Source organism: Xiphophorus maculatus, chromosome 4 (genome assembly GCF_002775205.1).
Source record: "Xiphophorus maculatus strain JP 163 A chromosome 4, X_maculatus-5.0-male, whole genome shotgun sequence".
NCBI classification, from domain to species: domain Eukaryota; kingdom Metazoa; phylum Chordata; class Actinopteri; order Cyprinodontiformes; family Poeciliidae; genus Xiphophorus; species Xiphophorus maculatus.
Genome location: NC_036446.1, coordinates 16049100 through 16072834, shown reverse-complemented (window position 1 = coordinate 16072834; position 23735 = coordinate 16049100). Strand labels below are relative to the sequence as shown.

General features: G+C 38.8%; 1 protein-coding gene across 1 annotated transcript in view; it reads left to right on the top strand.

Moving 5' to 3' along the window:
* prtg (protogenin) overlaps window positions 1-22090 on the top strand; it is a 35269-nt gene extending 13179 nt beyond the window's left edge. The window contains exons 5-19 of the mRNA XM_005807725.2: window positions 985-1281; window positions 1363-1522; window positions 2638-2885; window positions 3839-4003; window positions 5615-5920; window positions 7015-7203; window positions 14245-14340; window positions 14420-14606; window positions 15662-15789; window positions 15887-16057; window positions 19143-19322; window positions 19413-19536; window positions 19624-19765; window positions 20485-20604; window positions 21444-22090. Coding sequence (XP_005807782.1) covers window positions 985-1281; window positions 1363-1522; window positions 2638-2885; window positions 3839-4003; window positions 5615-5920; window positions 7015-7203; window positions 14245-14340; window positions 14420-14606; window positions 15662-15789; window positions 15887-16057; window positions 19143-19322; window positions 19413-19536; window positions 19624-19765; window positions 20485-20604; window positions 21444-21818 — 2888 coding nt within the window. The 3' untranslated portion in view covers window positions 21819-22090. The remainder of the gene's footprint in view (window positions 1-984; window positions 1282-1362; window positions 1523-2637; window positions 2886-3838; window positions 4004-5614; window positions 5921-7014; window positions 7204-14244; window positions 14341-14419; window positions 14607-15661; window positions 15790-15886; window positions 16058-19142; window positions 19323-19412; window positions 19537-19623; window positions 19766-20484; window positions 20605-21443) is intronic.
* The last annotated feature ends 1645 nt before the right edge of the window (window positions 22091-23735 follow it).

Here is a 23735-nt window from a genome sequence, read left to right as displayed (position 1 = left end):
GTGATAAACGATAATATTGTTGTTTTGAGACCATTTTTAAGTAATATAATGGTAATGGCAAAATAATAATGCATGAACACATTCTAGAGCAGAGGTTCCCAAAGATTTTCTTATTGTGATCCCCCTACGGATCACAATAAAATTCCCCCCAAAAAAGAAAATAAAATCAACTGGGCACACACATCGTTCAACCACACATAAACCTGTACACACATTTTGTTTTCAAACTCCACTGAAGTTTATTTCACACTTCAGGTTGCAACAAAACAAACTACAAACCATCTTTACAGTGAAACATTTTGTGTAACTGTTTTTTGTTCGTTTTTTTCATTCATACCGCTTCCCACCCCTCCTCCCCCCTGCAATGGCACAGCGCCCCACACTTTGGGAACCACTTATTCTAAAGGATCAGTAAACTTTAAATTTTAACATTTTAAATGTCCAAACTAAATAAAACAACAAATAAAATGAAGTTTGAAGTCTTTGTAAACAAAATTGTCCTCAGAAAAAGGGCTAGTTGAGACCAAAGTGAAGACTGTCATCCGGTTTTTGGTAGAAAGAGAGAAAAAACGAGATTAACAATAAATCATGCCAGTGGAAATATTTGAAGTTGTTTTAATTTATCACGCAATTAATTGGTTTATTGATTATTGTGACAGGCCTATATAAATATAGTGAATCATAAGTGCACAACAAAACACTTGTCTTTTCCAGCAGCCTTTTGCCAGCTGACCAAACTTGTTGGAGTTCCGCTTGGTTGCTAGGTGATGGGCTGAGCTCGGCTTGGGTTGCTAGGTAACGGTGCAATGCCAGTTGATTGTGACTTAAAAACTGGGATGTGATTTTTTTTTTTTAAGCGCTTGGGCTGCTTTTAGAAGCAGTAGACCTCAAATAGTAGAACAAAAACATGCAAAATGTGAATTTTACATGTTTACTGAAACTCTTGGTGAAATCACTGATTCTGTGTGTTTTGTCTCTACCAAGCTCCTGGCCTCATTCTTCCTCAGAGGCCTCGCATCATCGCTGGGCCTCAGAACGTCTCTGTATCGCTGCACCAGAGTGCCATCCTGGAGTGCCTGGCCACAGGAAATCCCCGACCCCTGATCTCCTGGAGCCGCGCAGACAGCAAGTCTATTGATGTTTACAACACCAAAGTGTTGGGCAATGGTAACCTCATCATCACAGACATCAAGCCCCAACATGGCGGAGTCTACATGTGCAGAGCCACCACTCCGGGCACACGCAATTTTACTGTTGCTTCAGCTAACGTCACAGTGCTAGGTGAAGATTTATATATTCAGTATATTAATTTAATTTGGATGATTTATAACTTTGAAACTTGGCTTTTGTGCCGCTGTAAAGCGCCTCCATCCTTCGTGGAGTGGCCAGAGAGCTTGACCCGTCCGCGCGCTGGCACCGCTCGTTTTGTGTGCCAAGCCGAGGGAGCGCCAGCGCCTCAGATTACGTGGTTCAAGAACGGAGAGAAAGTTCACTCCAACGGGCGCATCAAGATGTACCACAGGTCTGTTCCTACCAGAGATTTACCTGAAGTTCGGTGTTTTAAAATGACTTCCCTGACAATTCAATTTGGTTTACATGAATGCAAAAACAATCCTTTAAGAGTGGCTGTAAACCAGTTCTAAGCTGCTTAAATAAATAATTTACTTTTGTCCCTGCAGTAAAAAGGAAACTGAATAATTTACAGCAGTGTAGATTGGATTTTAGTTGGTTTTCCAATAATGTGTTCCTGCTCCTTATTTAACCGTCGTTGCTTGTTACAGTAATTATAGACCGACAACACCAGAGAAAAGAGGTCAGCAACCTTTCCAAACAGAGACAAATAAACATGTCTAGAGCCACTCATTTTACATAACTCTTTGTTAAAATACAACTTAAAAATGTTTAGCAGGTATCTACAATAGGAAATTTTTGTTAATTTTTAAAGAACCACCATTTTATTTTTGCTTTTAGATTTGAAAGCAAGACAAAACATAAAGCGTTTACCAAAAGAGGATTAATAGAATTTCTTTGATGATGTCTGTGGAAAATGATTTAAACCAAATAAAACACTTGGTTTCCAAAGTAATGATGGGAATAAATAATAAATATTACCAATACTTGTGTCATTCTGTTGTTGAAACTTAATGCAGGATTTATTCAATACAAAAATACCACAAAAAATAGCTAAAGTATGCATAGGTTATTTGTATTTTAAAACATTTGTTGGTTTTCCAATGTTTTAGCCAAATTATTAAGAATCACTTCCATTAGAAATGTATGCAAAACTTTTTTTGATATTGTGCCGATGTCGCAAAAACACAATTGTGCAATTGTGGCGTTTCCTTTAAATAAGAAATGGAATTAAAATCAGACATGAATAGGCTTGTTCAAGTTGTTCAAGTATTGGGTTAGGGTAAAACCTTTTATCGAAAAACGTAACTTTCTTTCAAAATTGATGTAAAAACAAATTTATTCCATAATTGCAGTGGCTGCAATTTTAAGGTTGATGGAAACGCAACTAATGTTGAATGTTCGAAGAGACACTCACTCACAGCTTCACTGGTTCCAGGTTTTTAGAACAGGGAGACTTTGGTGAAGATAAACGGGTTTTATGATCTTTATTTTTCTATCTTCTAGCAAACTGGTCATCAACCAGATCATCCTGGAAGACGATGCCATCTATCAGTGCCAGGCAGAGAATGAGCTTGGGTCGGTCCTGTCCATGGCGAGGCTCATCGTGGTGATGTCAGAGGACCGACCGAGCGCGCCCAGAAATATCCGAGCTGACACCGTGTCCAGCTCCGCCATCCTCTTGGCTTGGGACAGACCTCAGTACAACTCTGATAAAGTTATTGCATATTCTGTGCACTACATGAAAGCAGAAGGTAAATAATGTCCTGATACTTTGGATTTTGAGTCAGTCTTTTCTCCTTTTTTTCGTCGTTTTTGTCAAGAATTTCAAGAGGGATAGTCTTTTTCTCTGGCTGATAATTCACCCTGAAAAGCAACGGGAATGCATTGTAGCAGCACAAAAACCTTCAAGTATTTTAGATTTCCGCTGATGACAAAACTCGCATTCAAACACTGCAACGTTTCCCAAAAAAAATGCACAGTACTTAACGACAAAGCTGCTGACTTTCCTTTGGAAAGGAAATGTACAGAATTCAACTTGAAGAAAGGACCACCTGCATGGTGTTGGATAAAGAGGTCAAAACAGGAGCTGAGCAAATTCCTTCTGTTTCGTTCCTGAAACCCTGACATCTGTCAGGGATTTTCAGCTCTCAGTATAGATTTTTTTTCAACACAATCACGTTGGTCTCTTTCAGAAAGAATAGCTGTCCATTGACATTGACAGAGTATCAGACAGTGCACTCTGCACCTGAGGTTGTTGACAGAGAGGCTCTGCAGCAAGGAGGAACTAATTAGTCTGTGTGATGGAGTGCTCAAAAGTGTGTATTCTGCGAGGCAACAAAACGGTGTGGATTTGACAGAAAGGGAAGCATTGTTTCTTTTCACTGGAGCTTGCTGAGGCTTTCGGTCTATTTAGAGAGTCTTTTTGTTTACTCTGAAGTATTTTGTTTACCAGGTCAAGAATCAGTGCTGGTCTTTTTTGTCTTCTGCGCCACAAATCTTAGTTGAGAATTTTCAGATTTTAGTCAGTAAGTGATTGTAGCTCTCAGGAAATTTTAACATCGTTACACCTAATAAGACTAATTAATTTTATAGCAGGTATTGGATGTAAATTATGGACTTGGTTTTCTTTTCTATCCAAGGTTTTTGGATCTGAGTGAAGATTTTGATAAAGTCTCTACATCTCCTAATCTAATCTTCTGTCCAGGATTAAACAACGAGGAATATCAAGTAGTCATCGGAAACGATACGACTCGCTACATTATTGATGATCTGGAGCCGGCTCGTAACTACACCTTCTACGTGGTGGCCTACATGCCCATGGGAGCCAGTCGCATGTCGGACCACGTGTTCCAGCACACGCTGGAGGACGGTGAGGCCTATAGACATTTTAATCAACAAATCAATCAGTTTAATTGGTTTTTAAAAGCCAGCTCGGTATCATAACGTGCCCGTAAGATTAATTGCATCTAATGGATGAATTGTATACCTTTAGTGACGATTGCACTAAAAAGAAGAAGGAAAAATTATCACATTAGAGGTTCTTTTCTGTTGTTGTGCCAAAATTGTAGAACAAGTTGCCATTAAATATTTGGCAAGTGTCTTCTGTTGCTGTTTTTGCTTTTGACAAAATGTGAATTGGTTTGTTGTTTTCCATCTTATAACACCTGTAGTCTTTTTACTGTCTTACTCCGCTATTAATGTTTTGTTTTATTATTATTGTCTCGGTTTAGCTGTCCCTATTGTACAGCACTTTGGGTAAACATATTGTGCTTTATAAATAAAACGGACTGTATTGAATAACTTACTATGAATCAACTAATAACCACTTCTATAACAAAAAAGCAAAGTAATAAGACGACAAATCACCAGATAATCCACCAACAATCACACCAGAATCCTCTCAGGACAATTATAAAGGGCCTTGTGCTGCCACTGTTTCTGCTCTTGGACTGGTTGTTAGAGATGTTTGGTTTCTTTACGCTCGTCTCTTTACCTTAGTGACCTGAACACAGAGGAAAACTCGATGGTCTCTTTTATTCCAGGTTTTTATGTCTACAGGTTCTTTAGATTCAGAAACGGACGACGTACTTGGGAATGTTTCACAACCCAGGTGTGAAAAACAAAAGGGGAATCTTACAGAGTTGCACCCAGAAATAGATAAAAATAATGTAGAAAATAAACTCGTGATCTGATCAACAGTTCACGAGTTGATCAGATCGATTTCCATTGAGGATGAAAGTTTCTATTTCTGTCTCTTTGAAAACAACGCAGCCTATCGGGACAATGAGAGAGAAAATGTCTTGACAGACTGTTCAGCCAATCAGAAGTGGATTTTGGTGTAACCATGGCAACAAATACACCAAAACATTACTGTTTACGGCACCTGAAAGGGACGACCTTTTGCAGGTTGCCTAAATAAAGGTTACCTAAATACTGTTGTTTTGGTCTCTGTTTTTTCTTGTTTTAGCAAAACTGTACCACAAATTTGGAAGGTCAGAAAAACATTTAGTATTTTTGAGAAAGAAACTTAAACTACTGAGTCATTTTGGCTAAATCCTAAAATCCAGCAGGCTAGTTAAAGTGGGCAGAGAGGAGAAAAGGGTCTCAGTAGGTGAAAGGTTAAATCCAAAGGTTGGATCGCTTTAAAACTAGATAACAATTAATATATCTATAGAAGATGATTTTAATTCCCTTGTTTGATTGATCTGTACAGCAAGAACAATGTCTATCATATAACTTCCTGTTAAAATTCTGGCTAATAGTTTATTTTATCTTTCTTGGAAGACCAAAAAGCAGTTTATCAATTTGAACTGTTAGAAACTGTACATTTGTTTTAGTTAAGACCTACATATATATCAGCTCGTTATTTTTGTGCAACTATTTTATGCTCCAAACTTTATCCTTTGGGTTAGAGCTGCCTTTAATTTCACTTCTGAAAACCATTTGTTTCACAATCTATTTCTGTATTTCCCTTTCACAGTTCCTCTCCGGGCGCCGGAGATCAGCCTGACCAGCCGCAGCCCCACAGACATTCAGGTGTCATGGCAACCTCTTCCAATGAAGCTGAGTCGTGGGCGCGTTTCGAGCTACCGCCTGTCCTATCGCACCAGTTCGGAGAGCGCAGTATCACAAATAGAGCTGCCTGGAGACAAGACCCAACATCTCCTGGAAAACCTGCAGCCGGACACCATCTACCTTCTGCGACTTGTGGCTGCCACCAGTGTAGGGTGGGGAGAGCAGTCCGCTTGGACGTCTCACCGCACGCCAAAGGCATCGAGTGCTCAAGGTGCACCATTTTGATTCGTCATGAGACTCAAGCAGGACGTAAAGCTCCTAAATTTTAGTGAAAGCTTTATGGTTGTTGCACCTGTGATGTTGTTCAGATAATGAATTAGCTACTTCCAGGCTTTAGGTTTATGCTTTTAGGGTTTCAGTATTAGTTCCTAAAGAAACAAACTATTAGGACATATTTTTAAATGCTAACAATTGAGATTATTTTTTACTAGTCATCTTTAACCCTTTTACACCAAAGTTTCAAATCTCCGCCTGTATTTTTTTGCTTATTTTAATTGCATGCAGTTCTTTAAATATCCTGTGATAAATATATAAATATATTTGCCTGTTTATCCATAACAACTGAAACTTTCAATATCTAACAAGTTATTTTCACAATTTACCGTCTATTAAAAGAGCGTTTCATTAGATTAATTTACCGTCTATTAAAAGAGCGTTTCATTAGATTAATTTACCGTCTATTAAAAGAGCGTTTCATTAGATTAATTTACCGTCTATTAAAAGAGCGTTTCATTAGATTAATTTCACTCCCTTCTATGGCAGGTGTGATTATTAAAGTTAGTAAAGAATTGTACAATTGTACATAATTATGCATTGTGTGACTATAAAAGTTCCTCAAAAGCATTCATGTCTGGTGTGAACACAACAACCGGATTGTGGAAGCAGATTTGTTGAGGAGAAATATCAACATTGCCATCTAAGCGCATTTCCACGTAAAACACGGCATCGATCCTTTGACCAAGTGTTGTTTGACCAAGAATGGCATCAATCCTTGGTCAAACAACACTTTGCCCAGAGTTTTATCAAAATAGTTAATTTGGTGTTGAACAAAATTAATTTTCACCATGCGTTTACATCAAGGAGAGTCGATTTTGGCTTGATTTTGGATGAAGTTTGTGGGGTTCTTTAAAATTCCCTGGTTCAAAGTCATCAGAGGAAGAGCGACCATTACTGGGTGTGTTCTGTGAATCAGAATGGCACAGCTTATTCTGACTGACAGAGAATAAAATGATGTAAAACCTTCGTAAATACATTTCCGATATCCTGCTTTAACACGTAGGCGTTTCTAACTCTGTCTCTGTGCAGTTCCTCTTGCTCCTGAGCTGTACCTGGAGCCTCTGAACTGCACCACCATTTCAGCACGCTGGCATCTGACGCCCAGGAACTCGGCCAGCGTGCGCGGCTACAGGCTCTTCTACCACGAGGAAAGTCAGCCGGAAAGCGCTCCACTCCAGCTGCAGGCCTCCGCTCACAAACACACCATTGGAGGCCTTGGTGAGTTTCGCTTCAGATATTACTTTTTGCTTTTTACGTAGACTAAGACTCCTTTAATTATCCTTTCACTATTTCAGGGAGATCTGTTTTTATTGTGTCCTAAACCTTAAACAGACACTCTGGGATTTAAAAAAGGGTAAAGCCTGAGGTATATTGAACCTATATATTGGTTTTATTTGTCTATTGCCCACTTACTGGCTTTATCACTTCATCATTTCAGAGTTTTAGTGATGGAAACACATCCAAAGTTATTCTCCTCAGGAAGCTCTCCAGTTCTCAAAGAGACCAAACCTAGACCAAACTAAAATAGTTTGGTCTAGGTTTAACTACAAATGTACAGCTAGAGGAATTATTGCAGCAATCAAACCCTTCTTTTAATTGTTTGCATGTTTCCACTGGTCATTTTAACAATTTGTCTTTAGTGATGAGGTTCTAGTCTGGATTGTCTCCTTGCCTCTGCTATTGGGCTAAATCGATTTGATCAATAAATCAAATCTTTGGTTTTTGAAGGTTAATTTTCTTTGTAAATCTAGATTTATTTTCACTATTGCACTCTTTGGGTTTCCATAGTTCAAAGCGTTCATCTTGTTTGACAGGCATTTTTTAGAGCTTCTGTTTATTTGGACTTTGAATTCAGATCAACTCTTTGACAACATACAAGGGCCAGACTAAGAATTTTTATTTTATGAGAATAAAGTCAAAATAATATGAGAGTCATAATATTTGGAGAATTAAGAAGTAGAGAACTCCAACATGAAAAAAGCAACAATTATCCAATGTTTTTTCTTCTTAAAACAGCTTTTCTCTCGTAATTTTAAAACTTTCACCTGGTAAAATTGCGTCTTTATTCTAATATTATGAACTTATTCTCGTAATTAAAACAACAAATATTTTAGCCTGAGCCTCTTACTCCATCGTAAAACTCAAAGAAGGGATGATTGAAATAAAAGCCACTGTTTGAAAATATTTTCTGTCATAAGTAAATTCATTTTCAGAAAAATAAATTAATTAAAACCAGAACTAGTTGGAAAAAAAAGTAGAGATTTTATTTATAACCATAATTTACCCTCATCTTGATCTCATTCCACATTCTCTCCAACTTAACATAATCTCAGAAACAGTCTTGGATTCAGGTGGAAGCAGTCGTCGCGTTTGTTGACACCCAAACTTGTGAATGATTCATGGGCTCAAGTCTTGTCATGTGTTGACCAGAGGTTCTCCGGGTCTAGAGAGAGAACAGAACCACATCCCACTTCTGTGACCTTTCACCTCTGAGCAGTATTTCTGCATGGGGCTTTTCTGTGGCTGCTGAATAGACTTTGGGTGCACATCGGAGCTTTTCTGGCGCTTTAGGTCAGATTTATTGTCTGTGTTTTGTTTGAAAGAGGAGCCGGGGCTCCGGCCAGTGTGCTGGACATCTGACCATCTGTGGCCAAAGGGGTCAGCCAGCTGGTCAGCGGCTAACTTGTAAATCAGGAAGCTCTGTGATTGTAGGAGATCAGAAAGCCACAGTAAATCACAGCTGGTGTTAAAAATAGAGCTGAAAATCATTAGCAAGAGTCATAATGTACTTAAGAGGCTGTAGAAAACTGGCAATATCTGCATATGTTAAGTTTTATACCAATGTAATTATGCTTTTTGGATATTTTTCTTACTATAAAATGTATTTTAAATGTAGCAACTGGCTAAATAAATAACAGAGATATAGCTGAAATGAAGAGAATAGTTGTTTTGTTCCTGTTTGCTAAAAGGCTCTTGCAGGGTTGTGTGTTAAAAAGAAGAAAGCTGTTCTGTGGAGGCTGATTTATCACGCGTTTTATGACTGCTTTGAGCAGTTTTGCTTGAGGAGCATGGAGATCAAAGAGTCTCATTGTGTTTGGCTTTCAGAGCCACAAAGAGGGTTTATTAGCCAGGACCTGAAGGAAATGCATCCCTTGGCCAAATGAGTTGTTGCCCAAACAATAGGCAGGTCTGAGAACTCCCTCTCTGAGCTGCAGCACTTGGTACAACCAAATGTAAATGTAAAGTATGCAATGTTGTAAGGTTAAAACATAATGTAATGTATGTTATTTTTGCTTGAATACCACAAAATGTGGATGCATTTCTTCATTAAATTGGCAAAATAAATGGGAAAGAGGCTGAAAAGTTGCACATTATTGGAATGGAAAATATGGAGGGTTGTCATCGATTTCAAGCAACAAAATTACTTAAAAACCAAACCCACCTGTGGTCATCCCACATCCTCTTTGTTAATTATCTAAAAATTTAACTTAATAAACAGCAAGAGACACTTTTCTTTGAAATAAAAAATATTCCTCTAAAGTGTTCGTCCAACATTTCCTCAGTAGGTAAAATGTTTTTTATTTATTAAGACACCCAGGTGATTTGTGCTGTGTACTTTCCATAAAATTAACTTGTGTAGATTTTACGTCCAATACAAGTAAATTGAACCAAACTTTTGAATTGAGATTAATCTCCAAGATTATATTTCTCACTATAATAACATAAAAATTGTTTCATACTGTTTAAGGCAGGTAAACCAAAAGTAAAATCAATTAATGAATCTTAACATCGAGGAAATCTTAACCTGATAGCTGAGGTGATTTTTCTTGACCTAAAAGATATGAGGGCATATTTGGAGAACATTTCTTTTCATGCAACACTTTTATCTTGATTTATATTTGACTAATTCTACTGTAAACCACACTGTGGACCCTTGTAACTTGAACCATGTGGCTTTGAAGCAGCCCAGGCTGCTGAGGCTTATTGAGGCTGATCTTTTACAGCAGGTGATCACTCCAAATTAAATCTCCCTGCTGTGTAAATGACATTTCCTACAATCCAGTTGGTGTAAAACACAGAGGCTGTGTCTTTTTTCTGCCAGCACCATTGATCTCTGAACTTTTAACTGTGGCAGTATTGGATTCTGCTGAGTCAGCAGCTACTAGAGCGTTGTCGCCCCCACCCGCCATTTACAGTTATCGCTTATGACAATCCCCATGATTAAAAGCACACCATGAGAGGCAGGAATGTGTTGGAGCGGCTCCAGCTGGGTATAAATGGCTCAGTGGTTTGACCCTGTCTCACATGTGTACACTGCTTGGAGGTGCATTTACTGCTGAAGCCTAAATACCCGTCATACCTGTTGGCACCAGTTGGCGCTGCGTGCACAAATGTAGATTTATGTCATGCTATGCTGCATCCCGTCTCACTCAAAAGTGTACAGAAACACTTGAAAACACACGAAAAGGCAGAATTTTAAAAGGTTGTGTCATGCTTAAGCTGTGAGTACATCAGCGTACGTCCGAGAGTTGATTTGTGTGAGTAAGTTCAATAGAGAGGAGGCGGCGGGGAGGATGATGGATGCCGTGGTGTGGGGGTTCATGCAGGACTTGACATTTATGGCCCCCGTTCAGGTCTGGCTTGCTGCAGCCAGGGGGGCTTTTCGCAACACAACAAAACTTCAGGGGCCAACAAGAATTAAGTTTCAGCTTAACTTAATTCCTTAACTTAATAAGGAGGGAACTGCAAATGGTTCAAACATAACAATATACAAATGACTGAGTATCTTTATTTCTGGCACCCAAAACAAGCTCTGCAGCCATTTAAGGACACATAGCAGAGGTGAGCATTTATCCTATTTATCATTTATTGTGATAAATTTCTTATAAGAATTTTGATATATCGCTGCTATAATAAATTCCAATTAACGACCTCCAGAACTGTCTGTATTGTCAGCATTGTTATTTGTATTATTTTCTCCAATATTTGTTCAATGAGAGTATCAATAAATATGATTAAATACAGTCACTGTGTGCAGTTTAGACATTTTTTATGAGGCTGGTGTCTTAACGAAGCGTATTACGAAATGTTTTACAAGAACAATATTGGTGTTTGTGTGGCTATGATTGCTGGGTTATGCAGTCACAACCATGCGGTACCTAAAAAAGAAATAATAAATAGTTCTTACTTATGACAAGGCTACGACAAAAGTTATTGTGATGGTTATCACAATAATACCACAAAATATTATAATAAAACATCAAGTCCATCCCATCCACCAGTAGAACATATTATATAACAGGATATTTGAAATTGTATTTGCTTTATATATTTGTATTTATGTATTTGATTTAGTCAAAATTCAAAATAACATTAACATTTATATTTTTTGTGCTTTTTTTAGTTGTTGTATTAGTGTTTTTAAATAAATCAGTGTTTAATAGGCTATTCTAGATCATATGGTAGATTGTCTGTCATTTTTACCAAAACATAAGGATGCAACTTTGTATTTAGTCGCATCGTAATGTTTGGTTTCACACCAGGAAGCCAAAAAACAGACCTGTTGACTAAGTTGTCTCTTATCAGGATGTTGCTACATCCCATTTTAAGCAGCAATTTAATTCCCACTTTTTGTGAGATTCCCTGGTTTTCCACTCACTTCCTCTTCTGGACCTCCCCCCTTTCAGAGTGAGATGTGTATCCCCTCCTTTTGCAGGATTTAGCTTGCCCAAATTCCATGTCAAAGGTCATGGCCCAGATGTCAAAGCTTCCCCCCTCTCAGAGCTCCTCTTGCGCATAATTACGGCAGGCCCATTGTATTTGTAGAGCTGGGAAGAGGTGCGCTCTAAATGCCTCCTCCTGTTAAGAGGTGGACACTGGGATCTAAACTTAAAAAAAAAAAAAAAAGGAGCTACTCTGGAAGTCAAGACAAACAGTTCAAAATCTCCAAGTTTAGCTTTAAGTGATGCTGTTTCCGTTGAATTTTGATTAATTTCAGCATTTAAAAAACTCACAGGAACCATTCATCTCATTAATCCGCTGCTCTTTATTGTCTTTGCAACTAACTGTTGCAGCGTAGGACTCTTCTCTCATCTCATATATCACTCCCACCTCCCTGGATTCTTTGGTTTTATCTCAGCCTGACCTGCTGGCCCTGCTGTGGCTTCAGTGAAACTCCTCGGGGCTGCATGGGGGGTGCAGGCAGCTCCGCTCCACCCCTGGCTAAACTTTTCAGCCTCCATGGAAACAAGCTCGTCCTCCTGTTGTCTTTTTCTTGTCTTATGTCCTTACAGCAACAGATAGGCATGTTTGACTCCTACTACACACAAAATACGGTGAGGTCATGTGTCTTTTTTTGTGTTTTTCTAAACTTGCCAACTAACTTTATGAAATTAATAAATATTGTCCTAATCTTAAATGGGACCTACATTGCAAAATTCAAAATATTTCCACTTTCTTTTGCTCCCATTTGGGTCTCAACTTCTTCTAAAAACAACCTGAGTGCTAAAAACAAACCCCAGCTGTTTTTGACAATAAGTTCATGTTTATTTGGTGTCTGGAAATTGAGCCGTTTCTATAATAGTATAAGTAATTATATTCCATCCATCCATCCATCTTCTTCCGCTTATCCGAGGTCGGGTCGCGGGGGTAGCAGCTTCAGAAGGGAGGCCCAGACTTCCCTCTCCCCAGCCACTTCTTCTAGCTCCTCCGGGGGAATCCCGAGGCGTTCCCAGGCCAGCCGAGAGACATAGTCCCTCCAGCGTGTCCTGGGTCTTCCCCGGGGCCTCCTCCCGGTGGGACGTGCCCGGAACACCTCACCAGGGAGGCGTCCAGGAGGCATCCTGACCAGATGCCCGAGCCACCTCAACTGGCTCCTCTCGATGTGAAGGAGCAGCGGCTCTACTCTGAGTCCCTCCCGGATGACTGAGCTTCTCACCCTATCTCTAAGGGAGAGCCCAGCCACCCTACGGAGAAAACCCATTTCGGCCGCTTGTATCCGCGATCTCGTTCTTTCGGTCATGACCCAAAGCTCATGACCATAGATGAGGGTGGGAACGTAGATCGACCGGTAAATCGAGAGCTTCGCTTTTTGGCTCAGCTCTCTCTTCACCACGACGGACCGGTACAGCGCCCGCTTGACAGCAGACGCTGCGCCAATCCGCCTGTCGATCTCCCGCTCCCTTCTTCCCCCATTCGTGAACAAGATCCCGAGATACTTAAACTCCTCCACTTGGGGCAGGACACCCCCCCTGACCCGGAGGAGGCACTCTACCCTTTTCCGGCTCAAGACCATGGCCTCGGATTTGGAGGCACTGATCCCCATCCCGGCCGCTTCACAATTATATTTAAGTAATTATATTACTTAATTTTATTAATACTATTAATATGTAACAATGTCAAAACATTCCTGATTATTAAGCCCACCCAACCCCAGCCCTGTTACCTAGCAACCCAAGCAGAACTCACACATTTAGTCAGCTGGTTTTACTGCTCTATGCAGTGTACTACAGTGTATGCACTGTACTACAGTGTATGCACTGTACTACAGTGTATGCAGTGTACTACATACAGTGTACTCTATGCACTGTTCACTGCTGTTAGAAAAGACAAGTGTTTTGTTGTCGACTAACTTTTCAGAAACCACTTGTACCAGGCTAAAATCTAAGAATGATTTTGTGTAAAAAAATAAAATAAAATGTGATGAACATGGTTCGTAAAACCCATAAACCTACCCTAACCTGTTCCAGGAAGAATAACATGTCCCCTTTAAAATCTGAAATCGTATGCAGCATTTCATTCCTGGCCTTTTCATTGTTTGAGGAGTAAAAGGTTCATTTGGTCACATGGCCAGTGGGTCTTCGTGGCCACGGAGGTCACAACTGCTGCTGACCGTCTGCAGCGCCCCCTCCCTGGGGATTTTGCCTCTCTGTTTGACCCCCAGATTCAGACCCCGAGTCAAAGTGGCCACTGACCGGCAGGCCTGACCGAGGCCCAAGAAAAGCCTTTGTTATTTGCTATCAAAAGACCCGAGCTGACAGGGTGATGGATAGTAGAGCTCCTCTGTTCTGCTGCCCTTTGTGGGGTTAAAGCTGACCAGAGGACTCCCATCACCAAGCATCTGCTCCACTGGGTCACCTCTCTTTCCCACCACACCAGGAAACCCCACCGTCCTTACACAGTCCAGCTCTCTTTTGAACTTTTAACCCAATATTGAATGAGTTACATTCATTTAAACATTATAACTGTTTCTCAATTCAGACCCAAGAAAGAAGTATCATGTCAAGCTCCTGGCTTACAACTCTGTTGGAGATGGGTACCAAGCAGATCAGACCATCAGCACCCCTGGATGTGTCTGTAAGTCCAAAACTGGAAAACTTCTGACTTCCTTACGTCACTTCAGCTAAACTAAATCTCAACGTGTCGTCTCTGGTAGCTGTCCGAGATCGCCTCGTGCCGCCTCCACCGCCTCCTCACAACGTCCAGGCCCGGACCAACAGCTCCTCGGCCGTGTTTCTGTTCTGGGGCCGACCGGCCTTCACCTCCAGCCATGCGCTGAACTACACCGTCCGCTGCAACCCAGTAGGTCTGCAGAACGCTTCCCTGGTCCTCTACCTGCAAACGTAAGAACTGTCATGATGATTAAACCAACTTTCAAGTATTTTTATTATTTATTTTTAGGACTGAAACGATTAATCGGAATAATTGTGATTAATCGATTATTGAAGTAATTGTCAACTAATTTAATAATTGATTAAACATTAACTCTATTTAAAAAAACTAGAACAGTAATTGAGCCACAACTTTTAAAAAATTGCTACACAGTTTGCGTTTAAGATTAAAAAAATGTCTTTTTATATAAATATGTTCTACCCAGAACTTCTCAAGTGGCTTGGTTTCAGCTTCACCTGGTCCAAGTCTCCTTTTAATCAGCTTTTGCTATCCAATTATTAATTGGTTAATCCAAAAATTAACAAACATATCAGCCATACACTGTATTGATAAGTCAAGCAGAAAGGGCTGAGCTTTTCACATGTTGCTATCAGAAGTATTCATTTAGCTGTAGGTGCATCCTTTGCTACAAATGATCACAACTCGTTCACTAAAGATTTTACTGCATTTCAGGTAATAAAATTATTTTTATTTAAAAGGGAATTTTATTTTTTTTATTTGCAAAATATGCCCATTTTTTATTCAATTAATCGTTAAAATAATTGGTAAAATAATTGTTAGTTGTAACCCTTTAACTTTCAGAAAGGAATTTTCCAGGACATCCAGCTGTGTGATTATATCTTTTAGTGCTTTAGCCCTTTTCTGATCACTATTTTGTGTAACCCAGCAGTATTTTGAACTTTTGATTAACTTTTTAGTCTGAATTTAGAGGAATTGTTTCACATTTTCAGCTTAAATCCTTCCTACTGAAGTATCCATGTGCTGTTGGTGTTCCTGCATCCCCTGCACAGCTCCACATCTCCATCTCCTGGACACTTTAAACAGGCTGGCCCAGCTTATAAACTGAGTAACATCAGTAGTGGCCTCATGTTGTATGTTTTAGGACTGAAACGATTAGTCCTAAATCTTACAGCTACAACTTTTTCTTGCTCTTTTAGCTCAAAAACCAGTTGAGCAAAGCGCTTCATTTAGTTGTCTTCTGACCTGTCATGTCTTCTCTCTGCAGAGGTGAACAGAGCCTTCTTGTGCGTGATCTCGAGCCGAACACTAAGTATGAATTTGCTGTACGCCTTCATATCGACCAGCTCTCCAGCCCCTGGAGCCCTGTGGTCTATCAAAACACTTTTCCTGAAGGTAAGTTTGAAATTTAGCTATTATTTGAATCTAAACTTGCTCATCTAATGGTACTGGTGCACATCTTGAGTTTGTTCTTTCCTCCATTATCTCTCAGCTCCAACATTACCCCCTTCCAACATCAAAGTGACGCTGATTGAAGAAGACACCGCGCTCGTTTCGTGGAAACTCCCAGATGAGCCAAATGTAGCCGTAACGCACTACACTATACTGTACGCCTCACAAAATGCCTGGATTGCTGGTAAATGGCAGATCCTGCAAAGAGAAGGTGAGGAGGACAACTAATGGAGAAAGTATTCACAGCTCTTAAGCTGTTCACAGATACAAACCTCAATAGGGATTTTATGCAATTGGACACAAAATAGCACATAATTGCAAAGGGATGCACTGTTTTCAACATTTTTCTTTTCTGTAGAAACACGTTTTGCTGCAATTGCATCTTCAAATATTTTGTAGTTTGCCTCTATCAACAGTTATAGATTTAAACATTTGTGTATTTTCTTTGCCAAATAGCTCAAATGCAGTCAGACCTGATCAAGTGTGTCTGTGAACGTCACCTTTCAAGTACTGATTTTAAGTTGGATTGATGTCTGGACTTTTTGTCTAAACCAGGGGTCTCAAACTCCAGGGCTGCAGTCCTGCAGTTTTTAGATGTGCCACAGGTACAAAACACTGGAATGAAATGACTTAATGACCTCCTCCTTGTGTAGATCAGTTTTCCAGAGCCTTAATGGCCTAATTATTCTGTTCAGGTGTGGTGCAGCAGAGGCACATCTAAAAGTTGCAGGACTGCGGCCCTCGAGGACTGGAGTTTGACACCCCTGGTCTAGACGGTCTATTGTTTAGACCAGGGGTGGGCAATCCTGGTCCTCAAGGGCCAGTGTCCTGCAACTCTTAGATGTCTCCCTGGTCCAACACACTTGAATCCAACAGCTGAATCACCTTCTAAGTGCAGTCAAGTTCTCCAGGGTCCTGCTAATGACCTCATTATTTGACTCAGGTGTGTTGAAGTAGAGATGTATCTAAAAGTTGCAGGAGACCGGCCCTGGAGACCTGGAGTTGCCCACCCCTGGTTTAGACCGTTTGATCTACCAATTCAGCTCTGGCTGGATGTTTAGGGTTTGATGTCCTGCTGGAAGATAAATGCAAACCACATTTAAAAGATATGAATGAATGAATATTTTGTAAGTATGGATACACAGTAGATGGAATAAGTAATTCGGTCTCTGTTTTTACCTCAGAAAGAGGGGGAAATGATTATTCGGATTAATCATAATGAATCCATTATTGAAATAATCATCAATTAATTCAGTTATTGGTAACTAGAGTATGCAGATTTGAAATAAAGGATATTTGCTGAGAAATACAACCTATTCAGAACAGTAATTAGGTCAAGACTGCACAAAAATATAAACTTTTTGCATTTGTGATAAAAACATCTTTGTCTGTAAAAAAACAACAACAAAAAAACAAACTCACCCAATCTTTATCCGGTTTAAATTAACTAAAGGAAGGCTATGTTATTGCATTTTAGGCAATAAAATCTTTATTTTCATTCTTAAAACAGGAATTTAATTGTTGGTTTATTTTTCATCTTTTTATGTAGTTCTAATAGTGCATAAAAAAGGTTAAATGAAAAATGCACAAGTTGTTTTATCTGATTAATCATCTGGAAAATCGATCACAAAAATAATCATTAGTTGCAGCCCTCAAAAATATTTCAGACTTGCTGCTAACAACTAAAAAAACAACTAGGTTATATATGATTAAAAAGAAAATGTTTGCTCTATTTAACCTTAATTGGTTTTTACTATTTTAATTAAAATTCACCTTATAACAGATTTTTTCGACAGACATCCTTTCAGAACATAAAAACCTTAAAGTCACACATTATTGCTCCATGTACAGAGAAATAATTCAAGTGTCACATTTTAGTCATATAAACCTGCTGTCTGGTGTGTGATGCAGTAGAGCTTCTCTTAAAGTGTAGATGACCCCAGGAAACACACAAGCAGAGCTCATAGCAACCCCCTCCGCCACTAGCCAAGAGGTCAGAAGTGAAGCAGTTCACAAAGCCTCCTTCATCCCAGCCCCCATCCACCTCCCAGAAGCCCCTGCAGGGACCCTGGTGGTGAGCAAGCAGGGTGGACAGAGCTGATGCCCCCTGACCTCCGGATTTGACCCTCAGATGGTCGACTAGTGAGGATTCACTTTTGCTGCATCACAGCATCAAACTCTACACTGGTTAACTTAACATAAACAGAAAAGTTAGAGTTGCAATTGAAAACAAAATTTGCTTTTTGCTTTTGTCATAGAGTGGTTTTGTTAAAGTTGTTCTTTTAATTTCTATTTCTATGGAACACAAGAAAAAGTTACTTTTTTTTAGATAAGTTTAATTTAATGACTTTATGGAAAATATTTCAAATAGCAATATTTAAATTTGGCACATGTTGTAATCCTTGAATGCATTTTGACAGAGTGTGAACCAGTGTCAATTTTTTCAGTTTTCTCCTGTTTTTTTATACCAACGTATAAAGTTAAATTGAGCTCAGACTAAGCTCTCCTTATCTTCTCCCAGACAATTAATCGGCTTAATCAATTACTAAAATAATTGTCAACCGATTAAATAAACAAACAATCATTAACTGGAGTATGTGTTTGGCAATTTGCTAAAATAACAATACAATCAGAGCAGTAATTAAATCGAAACTGTACAAAAACTATATACATTTTGCAATTATTCTTTTTTTCTTTAATTTATTTAATGTGCCAAATTACAACAAAATTACAACAATGCAATAAAAATAAACATTCAAAGGAGTGGAGATTATGAGGAGAAACCGTCATTGACTGTAAATATTTTCTACCTAAAACTCCTAAAGTCGCCTAGTTTTACCTTCAAAAGGTTCAATTTCTGCTAAAAAATCTTGTGTTAAACATCTTTTACTAGCTAATTATTAATAAAAAATAAATAAATAAACTAGTAGATATGACATTAAGTCAAGGAGGAAAGGGTGAGGTTTTCGCATGTTGATGTTACAAGTACTTTTAAGATGAATCATTTGCTACAGTCGATCAAACTATTTGGCAATAAAATATTTTCATATTTAAAAATGAATTATATTATCTGTTTATTTTCATTTTCTTCTGTATTCCTAATATTGTATAAAAATAAGATTTAGTGGTTGAATGAAACATCTGCAGTATGTGAGTTTTTTTATTTATTGATTACTAAATAATTATTAGCTGCAGCCCTATACTTTTATATGTAAGTAAATGAGAGAACATTTACTTAGAAAAAAGAAAACATCGTTTTCAGCTGTTTATTCAGAAAGTGTTACATCCAACCACAGGAAGCATCACCATGGCGCTGCTGGAGAACCTGAGTCCAGGCCAGGTTTACTTGGTAAAAGTTTCAGCATCCAACAACATGGGCGACGGCCCGTTTTCTAACGTGGTGGAGCTGACAGTAAGAGCAGACCCCTCCTCTGGTCATGATGCCGGACTTTCCCGTGGCTCCACTCTCTCCACAGGTCAGTGAAAGCCACACTCACACCAGCTTGCTTTTGAAAATGAGACCGGGGTTGTTACATGGTGTTGCTTCATGTCGTGATCCACTGCAGGTTTTTCTGATGGCTTCTACCACCTGGACCAAAAGTCAATGACTGGGATCAGTGTGGGCGTCTGCATCGCTCTCACCTGCATCATCATCTGCGCTTTCATCATAGTCTGCAGAGGCAAAAACAGGTACGCGTCTCTGAATGCTGGGGGCATTTATTTTCTCCATTTTTCCAGCTACTTAAAGTGTCACGCTTTGTGTTTATTTTCTTTCAGGAAACTATCAGCTGTGAAAACTTACGGAGACGGGGAAAGCATGTCTGCTGCATCTGCAATACATGTAGGACCGGAGGGAGACGTGCAGATGGCCGAAGTGACCGTACCGATGATGAGTCGAGGTCATTTCATTGATGCAAAGGTAAATTATTCTGCTGACAGACTTCAGATGCATCAGAAGTTGTTTATAAAAAAAATGCAATTCTTTCCATTATCATATGGGGAAACTTTTTTCTCTTGCGTTCCCTCGTAATTAAATTACCAAATGCGCTCTGGTGTTATTTTGTATACAGTCAGAAATGTTGATTTACAATTAAAGAATCTCAGAGAAAACATGTATGTACTCTTAACTCTTTGGTGCAAAAACTGATTGAAAGTTGATTTATTCACTGCATGTTTATGTCTGTTTGTGTAAGTTTGAGATAATCCTTCAGATTATCAACACAATAGAGAAACAATCAAAACTGATGATTTTATTACCCCGTGAAAATAACTCAGAAATAGTCCAAATTGTTTGGATGTTTTTTGTGTTTTTTTTCTTTGTGCAGAAAGTTTCTGTTTATATCTTAGAAGGGATGTAAAGTCCATGTTTGGCCTGTTTGCTTTTGTATTTACACAAATGTTTGTGGTTCATTTCCATCCTAAATAAAAAGATATAAAACTTCAGATATCTCACAAACAAGACCTCACAAAAACCTTAAACTATAGCTAAGAGACTTTCAGTATTCAATTGTGCCGCACCAGCAAATTATTGCAAGGGAGCACAAAAGAAAACAAATCCTCCTTGTGCCTCGTGGGGTGCCGTATTATCAGGACTAATGTAACATTTAGATTATAAATGTTTGGCTTTTTTTATTGCAGGGTGGAACCAGCCTGATCATAAATTCTAACGGCCCTGTTCAGCCCAGCCCAGATTTAAAGGAGAAGAAGAAATGGTTTTTCTTTAGAAGTGCAGTGAAACAGGACAGGAAAATTGTGCAGGTAGGTTCAAGTTCTTCTCTTTAAATTGTCACTGACTGTTTGTGACTTGGAAGAAAAATAAGAAAAACACATCTCCAGTGGTTTTTATACTGGAACCTCTAAATACAAACACATCTCACTACAAATCTTTTTAATCAAGAAAATAAAGAAAGAAAGGCTAAAGGGGATTGGTCAGAATTCAGTCGAGTTGCAGTGATTGGTTGGAGAAGAAGAAAATATAGGGAACGTTGAGATGATTGGGAACGATGAGGGAATTTGCATTAATATTTGGAGTTGCCACTATTGGACTCAAATAGTCCAAAACAACCAAACATAACTTTATAGGAATGGTTTCTCAAATAATGATTATTTTTGTAATCAATTATTCTGACAATTAATCAAATATAAAATTCTACAGATTTTTCAAATAACCACTTGTACAAAATTAGAAACACAATAAAAATTCAACAATTCAACTTTTTTAAATTAGGAAATACATTTTTTATTGCCTAAAATGCAATAATAAAGCATTGCTGTAGTCAATTTGAACTGGAAGAATCTAAAACTAGGACACTTAATGAGTTTTGATTAAAACATTCTTATAAAAAAGAATATTAAATGTATATAAATTGTACAGTTTCTGCTAAATACTGCTCTGAATATATAGTTTCTTTCGAAATGTATTTTTTTAAATCAAGTTAATGTTTAATCATTAATTTGTTGTAATCAAATCATCATGATTAATCGTTTCAGTTCTAGTTTGTTGAACATGCTCGACAATTTGGATTGAGAAACTCAAAGTCAAGATTATTTACAGTATCTCTTTCATCGTGTTTGACCAAACTTTCTCTGTGCTGCAGAACGAGAGAAACGGCTCACTTTCTTACCTGCCTGGCGCCACCGTGTTGACCTACGAAGAGGAGCTTTCTCCAAACAACTCTGCCGCTCTTCAGCACCTCCTGGGTCATCCCGGTGACGCAGAAGGCTCATCCAACAGCGAGGGCAGCCACGAAACGGGCGACTCAGGGCGCTTCTCTCATGACGACACGGAGCTGACCAGCTCTGGTCCCAACAGCCGCCCGCCGTCTCTGACGGAGGAGGATGGAGGAGACTTTGACCGTGGCGGGGAGCTGCTGGAGAAGAGTCCCGCTGGCCTCAAGCTGAAGGAGTCTGTCCAAGCCAGCTGCAGTCATCAGGAAGTCCAGAGAAGTTCTCAGAGTGAACTCAGTGTGTAGCTGCTTCTGCGAGTTGGGGTGTAGGTGTGTGTGTGTGTGTTTCAGGAAGAAAGGGAGTGTAATTCAATCAGGCATCATACAGCAGGTGAAAAGTAGGTTTGCATGTTTATGCCACATCTGGATTATTTGGTGATTATAAACTAAGAGTGCAGATAATTAGTTCACACAAAGGTAACAAAATCAACCTACTACCTGACTACATAGTAATTAATCAAGATTAATATATATAATTATATATATAATCCTTATATATAATTAATATATATATATACATATATATAAATATATAGTAAAAGAGACATGATCAATATCAATAGAAAAGATTTCTGATAGAATGATTAATAATTTTACTGAACTCCGACAGGTTTCCTCTGAGATGTAGAAAGACGAAAGGCTTTAACCGCTCAACCTCTCACAGCTAGAGAACCAAGGTTGGCGGAATCAACTCACTCACTCTTTGGTTACCTAGCAACAACCTGTTAAGTAACTTGAGCAGCAGCAGTTCAAGTTTTTTTCCCATTGTGCCTCATTACTGCTTAAAAATTCAAAAATAAAAACAGTGTGGAGTGAAATGAGAAAATCCGTGCAATAGCACAAGAGGAAACTGGATAAAACAGGAAAGGCCACGTCACCAGTTTGGCAGTATTTCAGATATTTAAAACAAAGACCCTTTGCAACTAGTCACTTCATTATTTGCAGCGCCATGATAGACGTAGGAAATGAGGCCTGTTTTCCCAAGTTGTTTTTGCCAGTTTAATCATGGCGTCTTCTTGTCAGGCTAATTTGTTTTTGAGCTTAACACACCTGGTTGGGGCTCACAGATGGCGGTATTTCCATAAGTTTGAAACAGCTAGCTTAAAAAACCAACCCGTACTTAATCCCTCCTGACGTATTGATCGAATTAACGACTTTGCCTGAATTCAAACCACATGATTGTATCACTATGTCATTAATAGCGTTCTTCTTACACAGGAGACTTAAAAACGGGGCATTGTTCCATGGTTACTGATGGTTAGATGCGATACTTGATATCTTTCTAATCATACTTACTTAAAGCATATGAACATTAGTCTTCTTACCTTGTAAAAAGTGTTCGCTGCAAATCAGTGATTACATCGAGGGCTGACAGTCATTATGATTGACGGCTGCTATCAATCCCCGCTGCATCTTTCCTCATTAAAAGTTATACAATAAAACGACAAGTTTGGTTTTCACGCTTATCTGTTTGTGCAGCCGACCGCGCAGCACCATGTGACCATTTTTACTGCGAAATCAACTAAATAAAGGCAATATTAGGCTAGCACATGTGTTTTTGACAGGTTTTACAGGAGCGCATTTGTTGTTTTGACGTCCGTCATGGCGGAGTGGGCAGCGTTTCGAAGAGAGTGACGTCACGTGCCCAGGGCCAATATTTGATCCGAAATGCTTGAATATCTTCCAACATAGCAAAAGTAAAAATCCAGAAACTAAATCAACAAATAATTTTTTGCTTTACAGGTAGATTTTGTTACCTTTGCACTGTTCTAGAACCAATTAATCAAACATTGACTTAAAAAGGATGCTGAAATTATCACAAGGTTTGAATGTGTGTGAGTTAAGTTTGAGAAAACAGTAAAGAAGCACAGAGAAGCATTGTATCAATTTGTTGCTTCTTCCTACGAATATGAACCAACAAAGACAGTATGAAAGTAATTTTGTTCAACTTTTTCTGTCTGTGAATGTCTTTTTTTTTCTTTCCTTTTTTACTTTCTTTTCATTTTTTTGTATATTTTGGAACAAAAATCTCACCCACCATGAATGTTAAAAGATTGTCTGAAATGTAAAAAAAAAAAGGCATTTCTGAGATTATTTATGAGAGTTTATCACTGGAGCAGAAGGGAAATGTGAATCCTTTTTGCGGATTATCTACCTCGGTTA